At 48.4% G+C, this 19,191-nt stretch overlaps 1 protein-coding gene and 1 long non-coding RNA gene across 2 annotated transcripts in view; both read left to right on the top strand.

Annotated features, from left to right (window-relative positions):
* The window catches only part of LOC308678092, a 400,336-nt gene that overhangs the window by 254,716 nt on the left and 126,429 nt on the right, over positions 1-19,191 (top strand). Inside the window, exons 2-3 of the long non-coding RNA XR_014028592.1 lie at positions 3,388-4,051; positions 9,002-9,188. This is a non-coding gene — a long non-coding RNA (uncharacterized lncRNA). The remainder of the gene's footprint in view (positions 1-3,387; positions 4,052-9,001; positions 9,189-19,191) is intronic.
* Positions 9,632-19,150, top strand: LOC308677826 (uncharacterized protein; the record flags this gene model as incomplete). The annotated part of the gene is made up of 6 exons (XM_081344523.1): positions 9,632-9,672; positions 10,821-10,940; positions 13,905-14,076; positions 14,654-14,786; positions 16,337-19,046; positions 19,147-19,150. The coding sequence occupies 6 exons, from the start codon at positions 9,632-9,634 to the stop codon at positions 19,148-19,150; spliced, it is 3,180 nt and encodes a 1,059-aa protein (XP_081200649.1).

Here is a 19,191-nt window from a genome sequence, read left to right as displayed (position 1 = left end):
TGGAAGGGTCTTTGAAGGTCTTCTAGTCCAACCCTGTGCTCAAGCAGGAGACCCTTGACCATTTCAGACAAATGGCTGTCCCGTCTCTTCTTAGAAACCTCCAGGGTTGCAGCACCCACAACGTCTGGTGGCAAGCTGTTCCGCTGGTCATTCTCAGTGCTAGGAAGCGTGAAAGACCCCTGCCCTTTTAGAGGTGCTTCTCCTCCAGGGCTGGCTGGGGCATGCTGGGAGTTGAAGTCCACAAGTCCCACAGTTGCCGGGTTTGGACATCCCCGATATAGAACAACGAGGAACCGAGAGAGGCATTTGCTCCCCTCTGCCGTGTGGTTGGGAAGTCGTTTGTGGAAAACATTTTCTGCTTCTCTTATTGCAAAGGATTTTTCTGGGTTCTCTGGATCTTTCTTGGATTTCAGAAAGAAGCATTAAAATACAATCATCAATCTCTCTCTTTTCTCATTCTCTTTCTTTCCCTTATTCTCTCATTCTCTTTTTCTTCTCATTTTATCTCATTCTTTCTCATTCTCTCCCTTTCTCATTCTCTAACTCTTCTCTTCTTTCTTCTCATTCTCTTTCCTTTATTTCTCATTCTATTGTTCTTATTTTCTCATTCGTTCACCCTCATTCTCATTCTTTCCCTTTTCATTCTCTCTTCTCATTCTCACTTTCTTTCTCATTCTCTCCTCATTCTTTCCCTCATTCTTTTCTTTCATTCTCTCACCCTCTTTATTTTCTTTCCCTCCTCATTCCCTCATCTCATTTTCTTCCTCTTCTCATTCTACCATTTCTCTCATTCTCTCAATTCTTTCTCGTTCTTTTTCTCTCCCCATTCTTCCTCCTTCTGTCCCTTTCTCCTGTCATTGTTTCCTACCTTCCTCTTCTTTCCCTCTTCTAGAAAATTGTCTGCCGTTCTTTCTCTCAATCTATTTCTCATCCTCTCCCTCTCTTCTCGTCCTCTCCCCCTCACTCTGTGCCATTCTTTCTCTTTCTTCTGATTTTTTCTTCCCCTTCTTCTCGTTCTTTTTCTTCTCATTCTCTCATTCTTCCTCTGACCCTCATTCTTTCTCTTTCTCTCTTTTCATTCTGTTTGGAAGGTGGCTCAAGAACCCGAACCAAACAAACTCACTTGGATTTCCAGCAGCAAAGTTTTGTTTAAAAAGAAGCATTTGCAAAGGCTTGGGGAGCTGAAGCCCACGTAGCAGTCCAGCCAGAACTTAAAGAACTGTTTGACACATTTTTATATCCTAACCCCCCCCTGCAATTCCCACCTCCCCTTTTGCACTCATCCCTTCCCCAATTATCTGGACCTAAAACTAGTATCCCTTCCACGTTCCAGGAAGTCCCTTTGTGCACATCCTATCTCTCACCATCTAATTTTCTATTAACAAAGCTCCATTCTTATAATCATCTCTATCTTTCTTTGTGATTATACCTTTGCTAGCTTAAGCTCTAAACTTGATCCTCAATTTTTGTGTTTCTTAGCTAGCAACCTCTGCTTTTTCTTATTTGCATGTAATTAACTTGTCTGAATTTCTGACTTTCCGGTGGCTTCCTCTCTCGACCTCTGCACTCATTAGAAATTTCTGAATAATAATCTACACCTTTCCATTCTCTTCTCCTTCTCTCCCTTTCTTTCTTTATCCTCATTCTCTCTTCTAATTCTGTGTCCTTCTCTTTCTAATTCTTTCTCTCATTTTCTTTCTCCTTCTGTCACTCTTTCATACCCTGTCCTTTCCCTCTTCTAGAAAATTGTGTCATTCTTTTTCTTTTCATCTATTTCTCATCCTCTCCCTCTTCTCATCCCAATTGTGTCATTCTTTCTTTCCCTTATTCTCATTCTTCTTTCTCCCTCATTCTCTCTTCTAATTCTGTCATTCTCTCATTCTAATTCTCTCTCCTTCTGTCCCTTTCATCCTTTCATCCCCTCTCTTCTAGAAAATTGTGTCATTCTTTTTCTTTTCATCTATTTCTCATCCTCTCCCTCTTCTCATCCCAATTGTGTCATTCTTTCTTTCCCTTATTCTCATTCTTCTCATTCTTTTTTTCGCTGTCTTCTCCACAGAAACACACACACACACACACACACACACACAGAGAGAGAGAGAGAGAGAGAGAGAGAGAGAGAGAGAGAGAGAGAGAGAGCTCCATTTCTCCTCAAAAAGATTATTTAAGTACTGCTTCGGTTCATTGTTTACGCTGGAATTTTTTCTCCCCATGGAATGTAAGTAAAATCTCCCGTTTGTCCAATAAATGGTAAGTGCCAAAAAGAATTTAAAAAACACGATTGTTTTAGGGAGGAAATCCTGAGGGAAATCCTGAGGTAAACGGACGGAACACAAAAGGGCGGCCGGGAGGAGAAAAAAAAAGGCGGGAAAAGAAAGGGGAAACTCCCCCCTCCCCCTCCCACACCCAAAAGGACCAATCCCAGCGCAGAGCGCCTCAGGCAGAGGCGCGCCGGCCCTCTCCGGCCAATCAGCTGTAAGTGTGCGTGGCCTGGCTCCCCCTGGCGACCTTTCCCTGAAGCGGCTGCTGAAGTGAAGGAGCGTCGCAGAGTTGGGGGGGAGGTTGGGGCTCCCCCCTCCCCTCGCAGTGAGCCCTCCCCCCCCAACGGGCCACGTGACTCCCCCCTTCCTCTTCTGGACCCTATTCTGCAACCGGGCCTTCTGCTGGGCGAGGCTATGGGGCCTAGTGGTTGCCCCTTGGGTGATTGTCTGGGGCTTTTCCTTCTTTTTTTTTCCTTTAAAAAAAAAAGCTGTATTCCTATTTTGTGGGTCAGCCCCTGGGAGCCATTCTGGAGTCTGGGAAATGAAGGAAAGAAGGAAGGAAGACAAGAAGGGAGAGAAGGAAAACGAGAAGGGAGGGAGAGAAGGAAGACGGAGGGAAGGAGATGGAGGAAGGAAGGAAGGAAGGAAGATGAGGGAGAGGAGGAGAATGGAGGGATGGGAGGAAGCAACAAAAAGTTGGATGGAGGAAGGAAGGAAGACGAGAAGGACGAGGAGGCAGGGAAGGAAAGGGATGGGGGAAGGAAGGAAGGAAGACGAGGGAGAGAAGGAAGGAAAAGGGAGGCAAAGAAGGAAGGAAGACGAGGCAGAGAAGGAAGGAAAAAATGGGGAAGGAAGGAAGACAAGAACGGAAGGATAGAAGGAAGACCGAGGCAGGGAAGGAAAGATGGATGGGGGAAGGAAGACGGAGAGAAGGAAGGAAAAGGGAGGCAGAGAAGGAAGGAAAGGATGGGGAAGGAAAGAAGACAAGAACGGAAGGATAGAAGGAAGACGGAGGCAGGGAAGGAAAGATGGATGGGGGAAGGAAGGAAGGAAAAGGGAGGCAGAGAAGGAAGGAAAGGATGGGGTATGACGCTGCGCTTGGTCGTTCTGGGTGTGGAGGGGGGAGGGGGAGTTTTCCCTTTCTTTTCCCGCCTTTTTTTTTCCCTGGCTGCCCTTTTGCGCTCAGTTCGTTTACCTCAGGATTTCTCCTCATGATTTCGTCCCTAAAACAATTGTGTCTTTTTTATCTTTTTGGTATTTACCATTTATTGGACAAACACGAGGTTTTGCTTACGTTCCACGGGAAGAAAAAAATTCCAGCGTAAACAATGAACTGAAGCAGTTCTTAACTAAAATAATCTTTTTGAGGAGAAATAGAGCTCACTCGGTCTCTCGCTCTCTCGCTCTTTGTGTGTTTGTGTGTGTGGAGAGAAGACAGCGAAAAAATGACAAAGTGACAGAAATAGAGAAAGGATGACAGAATTGGGAGAGGATGAGAATAGAGTGAAAGAAAGAATGACAGGCAATTTTCTAGAAGAGGGAAAGGAGCGTATGAGGATGAAAGAATGACAGAAGGAGAAAGAAAGAAAGAGAATTAGAAGAGAGAGTGACAGAATTAGAAGAGAGGGAGAACGAGAAGAGAATGAAAAGGAAGAATGAGAATAAGGGAAAGAATGAGACGAAAGTAACAATTAAGGGGAGAGAATGAAAAGAGGGAGAGGATGAGAAATGGAGAGAGAAAGAATGACACAATTTTCTAGAAGAGGGAAAGGAGAGGGTATGAAAGTGTTGTGTATGTAAATAGTTAATAACAAGGGAATTGCAGCCTGCAGTATTTGCTGGACTAGAGCGGGAGATTCTGCTGCAATCATTGGCTGCAATGAGCAAGAAGCGGGAAAATAAACGCTGCTGATTGGTTACAGTTCAAACAGTTCCACTATAAAAGGTTGCAACAATTGTCAGTTGCCAGTTGACTTATGTGTATCAAATAAACCAGTTTGATAGCAAAACCTCTCTGAGTCCTCGTCTATCAGAACCAAACAATTGGCGACGAGGGTGGGATAGACTGAAGACCAGAGAATCGTCGATTGTCGCGCAAAGGCGGCAAATTCGAAAAAGCGTCACAGTCAACCGAGCGGCCGCGGCGAATAGAAAATTCTCCGAATGGCGCAAATAGGGTCATTGAAGGAATTCGACCCAAACTTCCCCGAGGATTGGGAAGAGTACATTGGACAAGTTGAAGGGTTCCTGCTAGTGAATGGAATCACCGAAGACAGGAAAAAGGCGGCGGCATTACTAACGATTTGCGGCACACCGGTCTACAGAATCGCTGTCGGACTGTGCCAACCGCAACCAGTCTCTAGTGTGCCTTACGCCGACCTGTTAGCCAAATTAAAGGTCCACTTCACGCCTAGAAGATCGGAGCTATTCTGGCGCCGCATCTTCGAGAAAAGGAACCAAAGACCGGGCGAATCCATTCAAAAATTTGTCGCTGCCGTCAGAGAAGCCGCAGTACGATGCAAATACGACAACTTAGAAATAAGAATTCGGGACCGAGTCGTGCTGGGCTTGCGTGACGAGCAGCTACAAAATAGAATAATCGCCAAACCCACCGGCGATCTGCAGGAGGTGATAGACGAACTCTTAACGTATGAGTCTACCGGGTATCGCGACCCCCCCCACAGTAGCATGGCGGCGGCGTCTGAGATCAACCAAGAAGGCTATGTGGACTGCGGGGAGGTGGATCAACAGTGGGAAGACGACATCGCCGAAGTCTCAAGGCGATTCGGAAAATTGGCGCCAAGACCGTCCAGAAGCGAGGGGCCTGATCCTAACCGCCGACAACAAACCGCAAATCCACAGAGACCAGCAACCGGGGCACAACGACCTTGGAGGGACACCGCAACCAGACCGAAAGACAACGACAGCCAAACCCGGTGTGGCAGCTGCGGAGGCAACCATCCTCGTGCATCTTGCCGATTCAGAAATGCAAAGTGCAGGGCATGCGGGAGGACCGGCCACATCCAGGCCATCTGTAGGAGCCGGGCTCGGGACAACCGCCTCAACGAAGTAGATGTGTGGGCCGAAGGTAAGGTAACCCCTTACTTTAGTGGCAAAGAGTCCCCTAGACCCCGGGTTAAAATTCCAAATCGAGGGGAGGTGGCGCGTGTCAATTGCAGGAGAAAAGGAAAAAACAGCAATTTTCCAGAAGGAAAATTAAAAATCATAGTCCATCTGCAAGGGGTTCCTTGCAGAATGGAAATTGATTCAGGGGCTTCGGTGTCGATAATCTCCAGCGAAACCCTTGAGAGGATTGAACAATTAAGTGGAAGGAAAATTCCACTTAGTTCAACAAAAATTAAATTAACAGACTTCCAAAAAAGCCCCATAAAAATAAAAGGGAAGGCTAGCCTTAAAGTAAAATTTAAGGGATTTAAGGGGGTCTTAGATTTAATAGTTACTGAAGGGCACAGGACTAGTCTAATTGGCCTTAACTGGTTCCCGGCCCTGGGCATTTGGGTTGGGGGAATAAATTCAGTAATTAAAAATAAGACCCTCGAATCAGTCTGCAATGAATTTGCAGACGTATTCGATGGGTCTCTAGGTAAATACAAGGGGCCCCCGATTAAATTTAACCTAGACCCATCAGTGAAACCGATCAGGCTTAAGGCCCGAAGGGTGCCTTTCGCGCTGAAGGAAAAAATCGAGGCCGAGCTCGACCGGCTTGTAGGCCAAGGGGTACTAGAACCCGTTGAGGGAGGCCTGTGGGAAACGCCGATTGTCACACCCCTCAAACCCAACGGGGATGTGAGAATCTGCGCTGACTACAAAGCCACCCTCAACATTGGAATGAAAAAACATGCTTACCCGGTCCCGACGGTGAAGCAGGTCCTCGCGACGATCCAGGACGGCGCCATGTTTGCCAAGTTAGACTTGGCGCATGCGTACTTACAATTGACTGTTTCTGAAGAGGCTGCAGAAGCACAGACGATCGTTACCCACAAGGGGGCGTTCCGGGTCCACAGACTGCAATTTGGTATTGCAGCAGCTCCAGGCATCTTTCAAGAAGTGATGGAGAGGACCTTAAAGGGCATACCTGGTGTATGCCCTTACTTTGATGATGTCCTGATAGCTGGAAAAGATGAAGAAATGTTAGTGGAGCGACTGGAACAGGTATTGGGAAGGTTCAGGAGGGCTGGACTAAAACTAAAAAAGGAAAAGTGTAGCATTGGGGTTAAGTCCACTGAATTTCTAGGGTTTAGAATAGACAAGAATGGAATTCATCCTACCCCTGATAAAATCAAGGCAATTAAATTGGCACCTGAACCAAAAAACAAGGCAGAATTACAAGCCTTCCTTGGCTTAGTAAATTTTTACCACACATTTGTGCCTCACAAAGCTGCCATTGCAGAACCTCTCCATAGGCTCTTGGATAAAAAAACCCCATGGCAGTGGCTTAACAAGCATAGGGCGAGTTTCCAAACGTTAAAAGACATCCTCTCCAGCCAATCAACTGTAACCCATTTCATTGAAAATAAACCCATTTACCTAGCGTGTGATGCTTCACCTTATGGTGTGGGGGCCGTGATCAGCCATTTAGACAACCAAGGAATACAAAGACCAATTGCATACTACTCTCGGACACTAACCAAAGCTGAGAGAAATTATGCACAGATTGACAGGGAAGCATTGGCAATTGTGGCAGGAGTTAAAAAGTTCCATGACTACCTTTATGGTAGGAACTTTACCATACTAACTGACCACAAACCCCTGTTGGGGCTATTCACTACGGATAAACAGACTCCCCAAATCATGTCACCCCGAATGCTGAGATGGTCCATTTTCCTCTCAGCATATTCATTTTCTCTCCAATACAGACCAGGCAAGGACATGGGTCACGCGGACGCCCTGAGCAGGTTGCCTTTAAACATAACAGAGGATGACCCTGCCCCTGTGGGGCAAATAATGTCCCTACAGGACATCCCGGACTGGCCTTTAACAGCCAAGGATATAGCTGTGGCAACTAACTCTGACCCAATTCTTAAGAGGATAATGGCTTGGGTTCTAAGTGGGTGGCCTAATACCAATCCGGATGCCAAATACATTCCCTATGTCAGAAGAAAAGATGAATTATCAGTTCATTTGGGATGTCTACTGTGGGGAAACCGCGTGGTTATTCCTAAAATACATAGGACAGCTATCCTATTAGAATTACACGAGGGTCACCCAGGAATAGTACGCATGAAGGCGTTGGCTAGGAGCCACCTATGGTGGCCAGGTCTGGACAATAACATTGAGGAATGTGTTGCCAATTGCCATCAGTGTCAACGCTCTAGGCCTGAACAACAACACATCCGCACGCATAAATGGGAGTTAGCTAGAAATCCGTGGTCCAGGATTCATATTGATTTTGCTGGACCTTTCCAAGGGGTGACATTTCTGGTGGTTGTGGACAGTTTTTCCAGATGGTTGGAGGTAGTACCAGTCAGTTCCATGACTTCTGGTAAGACAATACAGGTGCTAAGGGGCCTCTTTGCCACTCATGGGTTACCTGATATACTGGTGTCTGACAATGGGCCACAATTCACATCTGTTGAATTCCAGGATTTCCTCAAGGCCAACTCGATTAAGCACAAGACATCAGCACCCTTCCACCCATCCTCCAATGGCTTGGCTGAACGTAACGTGAGGACCACGAAGGACGCATTAAAAAGAATCATTCGAGGTGACTGGCATCAAAGACTGGCTGAGTTCTTGCTGACCCAACACACGACCCCATGTACCGCCACCGGTAAAAGTCCAGCTGAAATGAGGTGGGGTAGAAGACTAACCACCAAATTGGACAGATTACACCCTGACAGACTTCCACCAAGTGCTGAATTGGACATGCCTAATAGAACATTCAATGTGGGGGATTTGATATGGGCCAGAAACTATGCATCAGGGGACAAGTGGATCCCAGGGGTGATTACGGAAATTTTGGGGCCCCTGTCGTACACCATTGAGGGGGAAGGGAATTGGGTCAGCAAGAGACACATAGATCAGTTAAGAAAGAGAACCAGCGGATGCGTACCAGAAGAGGGGGACCATAACAGATTTGTGGGGAACAGCACATTCAGGGTCAGTGATAACAACACATCAGGTAGTGGGGAAGCCGAACTGAAAAATAACTCAGGCCCTGATAACCAACAACAACAAGCTAGGCAGTTAGATTGGGAATTACCCTTGAGGAGTAGGCTAGCCACCACTGATCATCAAACACAAACCAAAACAAATTCACAAATTAGCAATCGGGAAGCCTCAGAGTTAGGCAACCAAGAGTCCAGGTCCAACACAGACAATCAGCCAAGCAGCCTATCTGGTAATGGTGTCCCTAGCAGCCAGGGCAATAGATACCCTTCTAGGATCCATAGGCCACCAAAATACTTAAAAGACTTTGTTCATAAATGACAACAACTGGGGGGTAAGGGGTGTTGTGTATGTAAATAGTTAATAACAAGGGAATTGCAGCCTGCAGTATTTGCTGGACTAGAGCGGGAGATTCTGCTGCAATCATTGGCTGCAATGAGCAAGAAGCGGGAAAATAAACGCTGCTGATTGGTTACAGTTCAAACAGTTCCACTATAAAAGGTTGCAACAATTGTCAGTTGCCAGTTGACTTATGTGTATCAAATAAACCAGTTTGATAGCAAAACCTCTCTGAGTCCTCGTCTATCAGAACCAAACAGAAAGAGTGACAGAAGGAGAAAGAAAATGAGAGAAAGAATTAGAATAGAAAGAGAAGGACACAGAATTAGAAGAGAGAATGAGGATAAAGAAAGGGAGAGAATGAGAAGAGAATTGAAAGGTGTAGATTATTATTCAGAAATTTCTAATGAGTCGAGAGGCAGAGAGAGGAAGCCACCGGAAAGTCAGAAATTCAGACAAGTTAATTACATGCAAATAAGAAAAAGTAGAACTTGCTAGCTAACTGAAACCGCAAGCAGAGGAAACACAAAAACAGGATAAGGTTTAGAGTTTAAGCTAGCAAAGGTATAACCGCAAACAAATATAGATATGATCAGTGCTTTTCTTGTAAAAGAAAAAGGTGCCGGAACTCACACATGTCATACAAACCGCCTTGCCTACCCTACAAGGTTCCATCCAAAAAAGGTGCCGGAACGCCATTCTGAGCCTTCTATGAGAAAAAAAGCCCTGGGTATGATTATAAGAATTGAGCTTTGTTCATAGAAAATTAGATGGCAATAGATAGGATGTGCAGAAAGGGGCTTCCTGGAACATGGGAGGGATAGTGGTTTGAGGCGGTCTGGAGTAGTTATTGGAGGAGTGGGGAAGGGGCGTTGAGTGGGCAAGGGGAGAGGGGAATCTGCATGGGGGTACGATGTAAAAATGTGTCAAACAGGGCTTTAAGGTGTGGCCGGACTCCTACAGTGTGTTTCAGCTCCCCAAGCCTTTGCAAGTGCTTCTTTTTCAACAAAACTTTGTTGCTGGAATTCCAAGTGAGTTTGTTTGTTTCTTTGGGGATCTTGAGCCACCTTCCAAACAGAATGAAAAGAGAGAAAGGGAAAGAATGAGGGTCAGAGGAAGAATGAGAGAATTGAGAAGAAAAAGAAGAAGGGAAAGAAAGAATTAGAAGAAAGAGAAAGAAGGACACAGTCTCAGGGGGAGAGAAGGAGGAGAGAGGGAGAGGAGGAGAAATAGATTGAGAGAACGACAGAGAGAGACCATTTTCTAGAAGAAAGGGAAAGAAGCGGGTATTAAAGAGAATGGAAGAATGACAGGGAAGGAGAAAGGGACGGAAGGAGAAAGAGAATGAGGAGAGAAAAAGAAGGAGAAAGAATTAGAATAGAGAGAATGAGAAAGAATGGTAGAATTAGAAGAGAAAAGGAAAGAGAATGAAATGAGACAGAACGAGGGAATGAGAAAGAGAAAGAATGAGGGTGAGAGAAAGAATGAAGGAAAAAAGAATAAGGGAAAGAATGAGAAAGAAAGGGAGAATGAAAAGAGAGAAAGGGAAAGAATGAGAAAGAATGAGGGTGAAAGAGCGAGAGAAAATGAGAAGAAAAATAGAATAAATACGGGAAAGAAAGTGAGAAGAGAGAGAGGAAGAACGACAGGATGAGGAGGGAAGGAGGAAAGAGGGAGAGAATGAGAAGAGAGAGAAACGAGAAAGAAAAAGGAGAGAAAGAACGAGAGAAAACGTGAATGAGAGAATAAGGGGAAGAAAGGGAAGGAGAAAAGAGAGAGAGATTTATGATCGTGTTTTAATGCTTCCTTCTGAAATCCAAGAAAGAAGCAAGCAGGCCTTAAAGCAGGGGTCTTCAAACTTAGCCCTTTTATGATTTGTGGACTTCAACTCCCAGAATTCCTCAGCCAGGCAAGCTGGCTGAGGAATTCTGGGAATTGAAGTCCACAAGTCATAAAAGGACCAAGTTTGAAGACCCCTGCCTTAAAGGGTGGAGAGTCAGCGTTGCCCTCCCCTGCCCCCCCCGGAAGCCTTTTCAAAGAAAGGAAAGCGAAACTGCCTTTTGCAGCCAAGAGTTGTTGGCCGCTTTCAAGGGTTGCGCAATCTCCGGACTCTCCTCCCATCGAAATCTCCGCCTGCAATCAGAAGGACAGGGAGATCCGGCAGAGCAGCAGCCACGGAGAGCAGCGGATCCACCGGATCCCTTCAACTAGGTGAGAGACACCTCCCCCCCCCTCCAAAGAGCCAAGACCCCCCCCCTCTGGCGACAGAGAGGAACTGGGTGAGGGGAGTGGGGGTGGGGGTCTTCCTGGGCATCTGGTGGGAAAGGGGGGGGTGTCAAGGGCCGACTCCTTTGACGTGACTACAAGGGGTCCCTCGTCTGGAAGGGCGGGGGAGCAGACGAAAGCGCTTGCAGGGATTGGGTGCGGTTAGTCGAGAGGAAATGAGAACGGAGGGGGGGATATGATAGCAGCATTCCAGTATTTGGGGGGGCTGCTCCAAAGAAGAGGAAGGGGTTCACCTATTCTCCAAAGCCCCGGAAAGCAGGAGAAGAAGCAACGGATGGAATCTGATCAAGGAGAGAAGCAACGTGGAATTCAGGAGAAGGTCCTACCGGTGGGGACAATTAGCCAGTGGAACTGCTTGCCACCAGAGGTTGTGGGTGCTCCAACCCTGGAGGCTTCTAAGGAGAGACTGGACAGTCACTGGTCTGAAATGGTCAAGGGTCTCCGGCTTGAGCAGGGGGTTGGACTAGATGACTTCCGAGGTCCCATTCGACTCTGTCATTCTGTCAGGGTCTCTTGCTTGAGCAGGGGTGGACTAGAAGACCTCCAGGGTCCCTTCCAACTCTGTTATTCTCTTATTCTGAAAGCTATAGGGTCTGCTGCTCAAGCAGGGGGCTGGACTAGATGACCTTCGGGGTCCCTTCCAACTCCGTTCCTCTTCTTGTGATTCTGTCAGGGTCCCCTGTTTGAGTGGGGGAGGGGGGGCTGGACTAGAAGACCTCCGGGGTCCCGTCCCGCCGCCGTACTCTGATGGACCGGGTGGGTGGGTGGGTGGAACAGCTGGGATGTTCCAGGATCCCGAATTCCTGGTTAGCAGAGCCAATCGGAAGCGGAGGAGGGAGGGCGAGGGAAGAGCAAGGCACACTCGGCAACAAGGGTGACACACAAGCCCCTGTGTTGTTCGGAGGGGGGGGGGTTGTGTATATTCCTGATAATTTGGGGAGGGGGTCTCGCTGCTTTTCTGACGGAGAGCTAAGAATCAGAGAGTAGGGAAGGGACACCTTGCTTTAAAGACCCCCCCTCCCCTTCCAGGCACCCTTAGGACTCTCAGTCCCATCTCCCTCCCCTCCCACTCCCACGTCCTCCCCCAGGAACGTTTCCAGTGATCCCCTGCCTCCCCTTCCGGGAGGGTAAAAAGAGGAAGTTTGCAGCCGCGTGCATGCGTGTGTGTGTGTGTGTGTGTGTGTGTGTGTGAGAGAGAGAGAGAGAGAGAGAAAGTGCATTCTTGGACGGGGGGGGGGGAGGAAATTCTCGACTGGTTTTTATGCCCCCCCCCCCGTAAAAGAACTTGGAGATATTTTTAGGGGAAGGAAATAAATTATATGGATCACGCTTTCCAGCCCCCCCCCCCAAGAGTTCCCAATACCAAAAGCCAAAGGCGGCCTTTTCCCCTAGAGCAGTGGTGGCGAACCTATGGCACGCGTGCCAGAGGCGGCACTCGGAGCCCTCTCTGTTGGCACGCCCGCCGCCGCCACCACCGCCACCAGCGGCAGGTCCAGCAGGCGGCAACCATTGCCCGGAGCAGGAGCCCCGCCCGGCACAAAGGAGGCGAATCCGGCAGACTATAGCAAGCTTGGCTAGAGGTGGTAGAACAGAGGTCACCAACCATTGTCGGTTGGCGGACTGGGAGAAAAGGGAGGGGGAAGCATTTGACACGCGTGCATGTCCGCGCGTGACCTAAAGGAATAAGACAGGAACAACAAGGATACTGTTAGTAATAGTTCCGGCAGTTCTCGATTAGTGACTATTGGAAGTTGCAACGGGAATGACAAAAAGTGACCTAGGACCGCTTAGCCTCCCTGCAGTCGCGGGATTTAAATTCGGAGGCTTGACAACCAACTCATATTTACGACGGTGGCAAACTGTCCCCGATTAACGGCATCCCCTTTTGCGAGCTTCCGATAAGCAGAGTCAATGGGGGAAACCTGATTTGCTTCAGAACCGGGCGACTCATTTAAGAACTGCAGTGGTTCATTTAACAACTGTGGCGAGAAAGGTGGTAAAATGGGGCAAGTTTCACTTGACAACTTTTTCACTTAGCAATAGTTGTGGTCGTAAGTTGAAGACTTCCGTAATCTAAAGAAAAAGGGGGTTTCTCCATTTGGGAACCCCAAGAAGGCTTCAGCAGTGGCACCGCTATAACTGCTGGGCCTGCCCCACGGCTGTGTGCAGACGGGCTCTTGCTCAGCCAGACCCAGATGCGTAACTCTTAACACCTTCAGTGTGTGAAGCGTGGCCTGTGTCCACAGCCTTCCCCTTGGGGAATCCTGGTTGCCTGGCTCCCCCAGTGGACCTTCAGCTGCCTGCCATATTGGGGGGGGGGTTTGTGAGAGACACACAACGAAGGAATTGTCAAGATTTTTAAATGTATACCTGGAACAGTGGGGATTGCGTGAAGAGTAACAACACACAATTACAGCTGATTGATTAAAGAGAGGCAATCTGAGCTGGGATTGGTTGCCTTGGATGAAAAGGGGGCGTTTCCGTGTTTCTTGCCTTTTTGCCCTGTGTGCCCTGTGTGCCAAGGGTCCACAACCACCGGGCCTAGACTGCTACCAGTCCACGACCTGTTAAGAACTGGTCCGTGCAAGCAAGCAAAGCTTCATCTGTGCGTATGTGGGATCTAGGCAGGGTGTGAAACCATCCTCCCCCTGTCCATGGGGAAATTGTCTTCCAGAAAACCGGTCCCTGTTGCCCAAAATGTTGGGACCAGTGCTGTATGCTCTCCCGAGTTCCACCTCATGAAGTTCCTGCTGTGTTGATTTACCTGACGATGCTTTTATTTGCCTCTCTTGTTTACTGTGAATGTATTTATGGGCATAAAACCACAGGTTTGTGTTGGTGTCCCTGACTCCATTTTGTCAGAAATTCTGTGTCCATTTTGTACCACAGATTTGTTGTGCTTCAGCATCAGCCTGTGGTTCCGGCAGCTGAGCCTGATGATTCTGAAGAGGAAGGGTTTGGAGAGCCTTTGGTGTCAGAGGGAAATTCTGATGCACTGCAGGACTCTCAGCCTGGCCCCTCCCGTCTTGTTCCTCATCAGACTCAGCCGTGTGAGCACGAGGTATAGTTAAACTAGCAATATTCCTCCTTGCACCAATATCATAATGTTCATTTGAAATCCAGCCAATCCACAGGTGGCACGATGTGCAGGTAACTGGCACAGTTGGTACGTGTCTTCTCCCTGATAAGCAAGGCACTTTCCTTTCTCAAGTGGGCAAACGCAGGAGAAGAAAAGTAGAAAGCAAAAGGTATCCCAAGCGAAAGCAAATATTCCCCCTCCAGCAGAATGGCAGACCCCAAAGCAAAATCACAAGAGTACATATGCAAGGAAAACAATAAGGCTTTGGGGACCTGAGAAGCACAGTCACCATGTGCTTTACTGCTCAATAGTTTTAACTGTAACAGGAATCAGGCATAGTCATAGAGCAGACAGGAATCCCCTTCCCCAAAGCCTTTACAGGGGTGGTTTTTGGGCAGCGTATCCAATGGCCCTTTCATGAAACGGCTTTCTGATGTTGAAGAGGGGGGGACAAACCTGGGGAAGGGGCTTCAGGAAGGGGTACGAGGTGACCCCAGCACAACTCATTAGAGACACCAGTCAGTCATGGCCTCCTATGGATGGTTCTTCTCTCTTGCAGAACAGCAGAAGAGTCAGCGACTCGCAGGAGCTGAGCATGGCCCAGACAGACGATGTCTTTGTGATGCCGGCCCTGGGCCGCCCCTTCCAGCTGGGGATGCTATACGACTGCCGCAAGGATGCCCTCATCCCCGGTAGGAGCTGGAGGAGAGGCTGATGGGTCTCGGGAGGGAGGGAGGGAGAGAGACAGGCACTGCCATAGATGCACAGGCTCAGCCCAGCGACAGAGTGGAGCTCTTGGGCACATGGCCTGCTGGTAACAGGTAGCTAAGTACGACTTTCACGGGAGAAGGGCGGGAGAAGGGCAGTATAGAGATTCAATTAAATAAATAAATAAAGAAATAAAATTTTCTAGCTAGGAAGGTGCATCCATCCCTTGGCCAGGCACCCAGCAGGGCTAGCCTTGACTACCAACCACTGGGTAGGTTCCCAAACCAAAGTCAGTGAAATGATTCGGAAAATGGCTAAAAAAAGGAGTTGTGTGATCCCAGAGGCCTGAAGTGAGGGATGTAATTCTCAAGTTGTGGTGCTGCTGCTTTTTCCTGGAGGGTGGGGTGGCAGGCCTGAACAGAGGCCTCCGAACCCCTGATGAAAAACGAGCTTTCTCCAAGGGAGTTGGAGATCTGCCTTGAAATCCATAGGTCAGAGTTTTCCCAACGTTTCTGGCTTTGCGGACCAGTGGGGCAGGGGAGGGATTGTTCCACACAAATGGCCAGCCAGCCCCCCCCCCTGCCATAGGTGCACAGCAATTCCCATTCCTCTCTACTCAAGTCAAAAGCGTTTGGAGATAATGTATTTAGCAAACCAAGGAGGTTTCTCTGGTGATGGCCAGACAGAGAAGTGAGGGAACCCTCAAGGGGAAATTGTGACTCCATTCTCCCACCTCTCTGGAGCTCCTCTATACAGCTGCTGATGTTCTGGAACAGGGCTTTTCAAACAGTGGTACGGGTACCACCTGTGGTACACGGTCACCGGGCAGGTGGTACGCGACCATCCTAGAAAAGTGGTAGCAGGGGAGGGAAACGAGCTGAACCAGTGGCAGCACCGCACAAGCCTGAGCGAGAAACAGCTGGAGCTGCAGGGCTGTCAGGGCTGAGCGGAAGCGCCAGGATCAGCGCCAGGATCCAGCTGGAGCTCGGTGCTGATCCCGGCGCTTCTGAGCCCAGAAGAAGCGCCGATCAGCTGGAATGTTGCAGCATCTCCAGGGTCTTGTGATTTACATTCAGATGCTTGGCAACTGATTCATATTTATGACGGTCACAGTGTCCCAGGGTCATGTGAAGTGACCAAAGCATGCTGCAACCACCCAGCAGAAACACCCCCCACCCCACCCCTGCTGCCAATCCTCAACAGAAATGCTCACAACAATGAAAACTTTGGCCAGGAGGAAGAGCGCCGCGGGGCGGGCAGGCAGGTGTCTTGCTCGGCTGTGGCTCGGGGGGCACTTTTTTCAGCGCCATTGTAACTTCGAACAGTCACGAAGCAAACCTTTGTAAGTCGAGGACTACCTGTACTTCATCACTTTTTTTCCTTTTTGGTCAAGTTTTTGAGACCTTGCTAGGCAACTGGTGGTATTCAGACGTTGGCATATCCTAAAAGTGGTACAATGGGTGAAAAGGTTGAAAAGTCCTGTTCTGGAAGACAGTGTTCAATTGAGGTCTCTGTTTTCATCTCTTCCATGCAGGCGTCACCCTTTGGGACTACAGCTCTCTTCAGAAAGACCTGACCGCCAGGCCTCAGCCCAATACAGCAACTAAAATCATTGCATCTGACACTATTGATGACAAGGCCTCTGCCCTGGACATCTCAGCATCGCTCAAGGCCAGTGTCCTGGGGAGGCTGATTGATGTGAGGGGATCAGCCAAATATTTTCACGACACCAAGAAGTCCAAACAACAGGCCAGAGTCACCGTCCAGTACAAAACCACCACCAGATACGAACAGCTGACCATGAGCCACCTAGGAATCCAGAATGTCTCCTACCCAGCAGTCTTTGAGCATGGCACGGCCACCCATGTGGTCACCGCCATCCTCTACGGAGGCCAGGCGTTCTTCGTGTTTGACCGAGAAGTTTCTTCAATGGAAATGGTAAAAAATGTAGAAGGAAATCTTCACGTTACAATAAAGAAGCTGATATCAATCATGAGAGAAGCAGAGGTCAAGCTAAACGAGGAGGAGAAAGCGAATGCTCTGAGGTTTAGCTGCACGTTCCATGGAGACTTTTCTCTGGAGAAAAATCCAGTGACCTTCCAAGATGCCATGACAACTTATGAGACTTTGCCAAAAATGTTAGGGAAAGATGGGGAGAAGGCTGTTCCTGTGTGGGTCTCGCTCTACCCACTGACCAAGCTGGACACCAGAGCAGCTAAGATGGTCCATGAAATCAGCCTAGCGTTGATCTTTGATGTTGAAAACATCTTTGAGGAACTCAATGAACTCCGGATGCAAAGCAATGATCTAGCCAAGGATCCCATTTGTGACACCTTCCCTGAGATCAAGAGGAAGATCAAGCAGTTCAAGGACCTCTGCAAGCAACACAGGCAGACTTTCCAGAAACAGCTGGCCAGAACGTTGCCTTCCATCCGGGGTGGAAGGCAGAACAAAGCGACCCTGGTGGACATATTGATCTCCATCAACCACTCACCCTTTAACAGTCAAAGACTCTATGAATTTCTGGACACCAAGAAAAGAGAAATTAACTTTGTCAAATCTTACCTGACTATTCTAAGTGAAATGCAAGTTATCTCATCTCGGAGCAAGCTGGAGGAGATAGTGCTGGACCCCCAGAATGTATACGTGGTCGCCTTTATTTTCACCTCTTTGTATAAAAAGGAGCCATTTCTGTTGAGTTTACAGGGCTGGCTTCAGGAGGACTTTTTGCCAGGATCAGCTAAGTCCACAAGGTCCACTCCTGGGGTGAAGAAAGGCAAGGCCTGGTTTGAGAACAAGGAGAGGACCCAGAACGCTCGCCTAGCTGCCAAATCCATTCAAGACTTTTTCAGTATCAACCAATCGAATGTCCGCTTTGTTGTGGCCTCACTTCCAAATGTGGAGACTCCAGGAGCCTCAATATACCTTTATGAAGACGGAGAGCTGGTCAGCAAGAATTTTGAGTTGCCCTCAAAACCTCTCCCTTTCCTGATCAGTGAACTGAGACACGACAGCATTCAGCTGAAGTTTCAGCCCGCTGAATATGGAAAGGGTACAATCTCCAGCTACCTGGTAGAGTACAAGATTTCAGGGGAAGAGGACTGGAAGACCGTGAGGACAGAGGACGCCGGGGAGATGTTCCTGCTGAAAGATCTGCCTCCAAACACAGAGTACCAGTTCAAGTACGCTGCTGGTTGCAAGCTGGGCCTTAGTAAAACCAGTGACCTGAGCCTACCCATAAAGACCCTTCCCACCAGCTCTCCTGAGAAATTAAGAAAGGTCACTGCGGCATCTTCTGTCATCTCTGTGGCCTGGATGAGTCCTAGCATCGTTGCCTCGGGAGTTGTGGTCAAGGAGTACAAGGTGGAGTACAGAACGGTGGAGGCTGGAGTTGGGAAGGACCAGTGGACTGAAAAAAGGACTGGGAGAAAAGTAGAGTTTTTCCCTATTGAAGCTCTGAAGCAGCAAACAGCGTATAGAATACGGGTGTCTGCTGTGTGTGATAATGGAGCTCTGGGTGTCCTCAGCGAGGAGGTGGAGGTCTCCACATCACTGGAGGAAGAAGATGCAGACAATGTAGCCCACCAGTTCCTTCAGGAAAGCTCCCTAGTGGAGGAGAGACAACCATTCGTGTTTGCCCTTCCTCTGGAGAAAGTCCTCTCAGATGCCTCCACCTCCTCTCTCCTCTACCAGCTTGGAAAGGAGAACTTGGAAGTGCCCAACAAAGTGATTCTGGTGATGGGAGCAACACAGTCTGGGAAAACCACCCTGATCAACGGGATGATCAATTATATCCTGGGTGTCCAGTGGGAAGATAATTTCCGATTCAAACTCATTCATGAAACCACCCAGAGAAGCGAAGCTGGAAGCAGGACGTCTGAAGTCACAGCCTACGTGGTGAATCATCGGAAGGGTTTCCGGATCCCCTATTCTCTCACAATAATCGACACTCCAGGATTTGGAGGCACAAGAGACGCAGAGCAAGACAAACTGGTTGAGGAGCATCTCTTGGAGTTTTTCTCCACCCCAGGGGGCATTAACCATGTTGATGCCATCTGCTTGGTGGCCCAGGCCTTCCTTGCCCATCCAACTCACATCCAGAAATGTGTCTTTGATTCCCTGCTCTCCATGTTGGGAAAAGACATGAAGGATAACATCCAACTCCTGATCACCTTTTCAGATGGGGGGACCCCACCTGTCATGGAGACCCTCAAAATGGCTGACCTGCCATGGGCTCGGGATGAGTCGGGAACCCCTCTGCACTTCAGATTCAACCATTCTACCCTCTTTGCTCACCGAGAAAATGGAGGAAGCCGTAATGCTGCTGCTGAAATTTTCTGGAAGATGAGCACTGAGAGCATGAAGAATTTCTTTGAGTCGTTAAAGAGG

Source organism: Vipera berus, assembly GCF_964194415.1.
Source record: "Vipera berus genome assembly, chromosome: Z".
In the NCBI taxonomy this organism is placed as follows: Eukaryota; Metazoa; Chordata; class Lepidosauria; order Squamata; family Viperidae; genus Vipera; species Vipera berus.
Note: the sequence above shows the minus strand (reverse complement) of the source record. Positions and strands in the feature narration are given on the sequence as shown.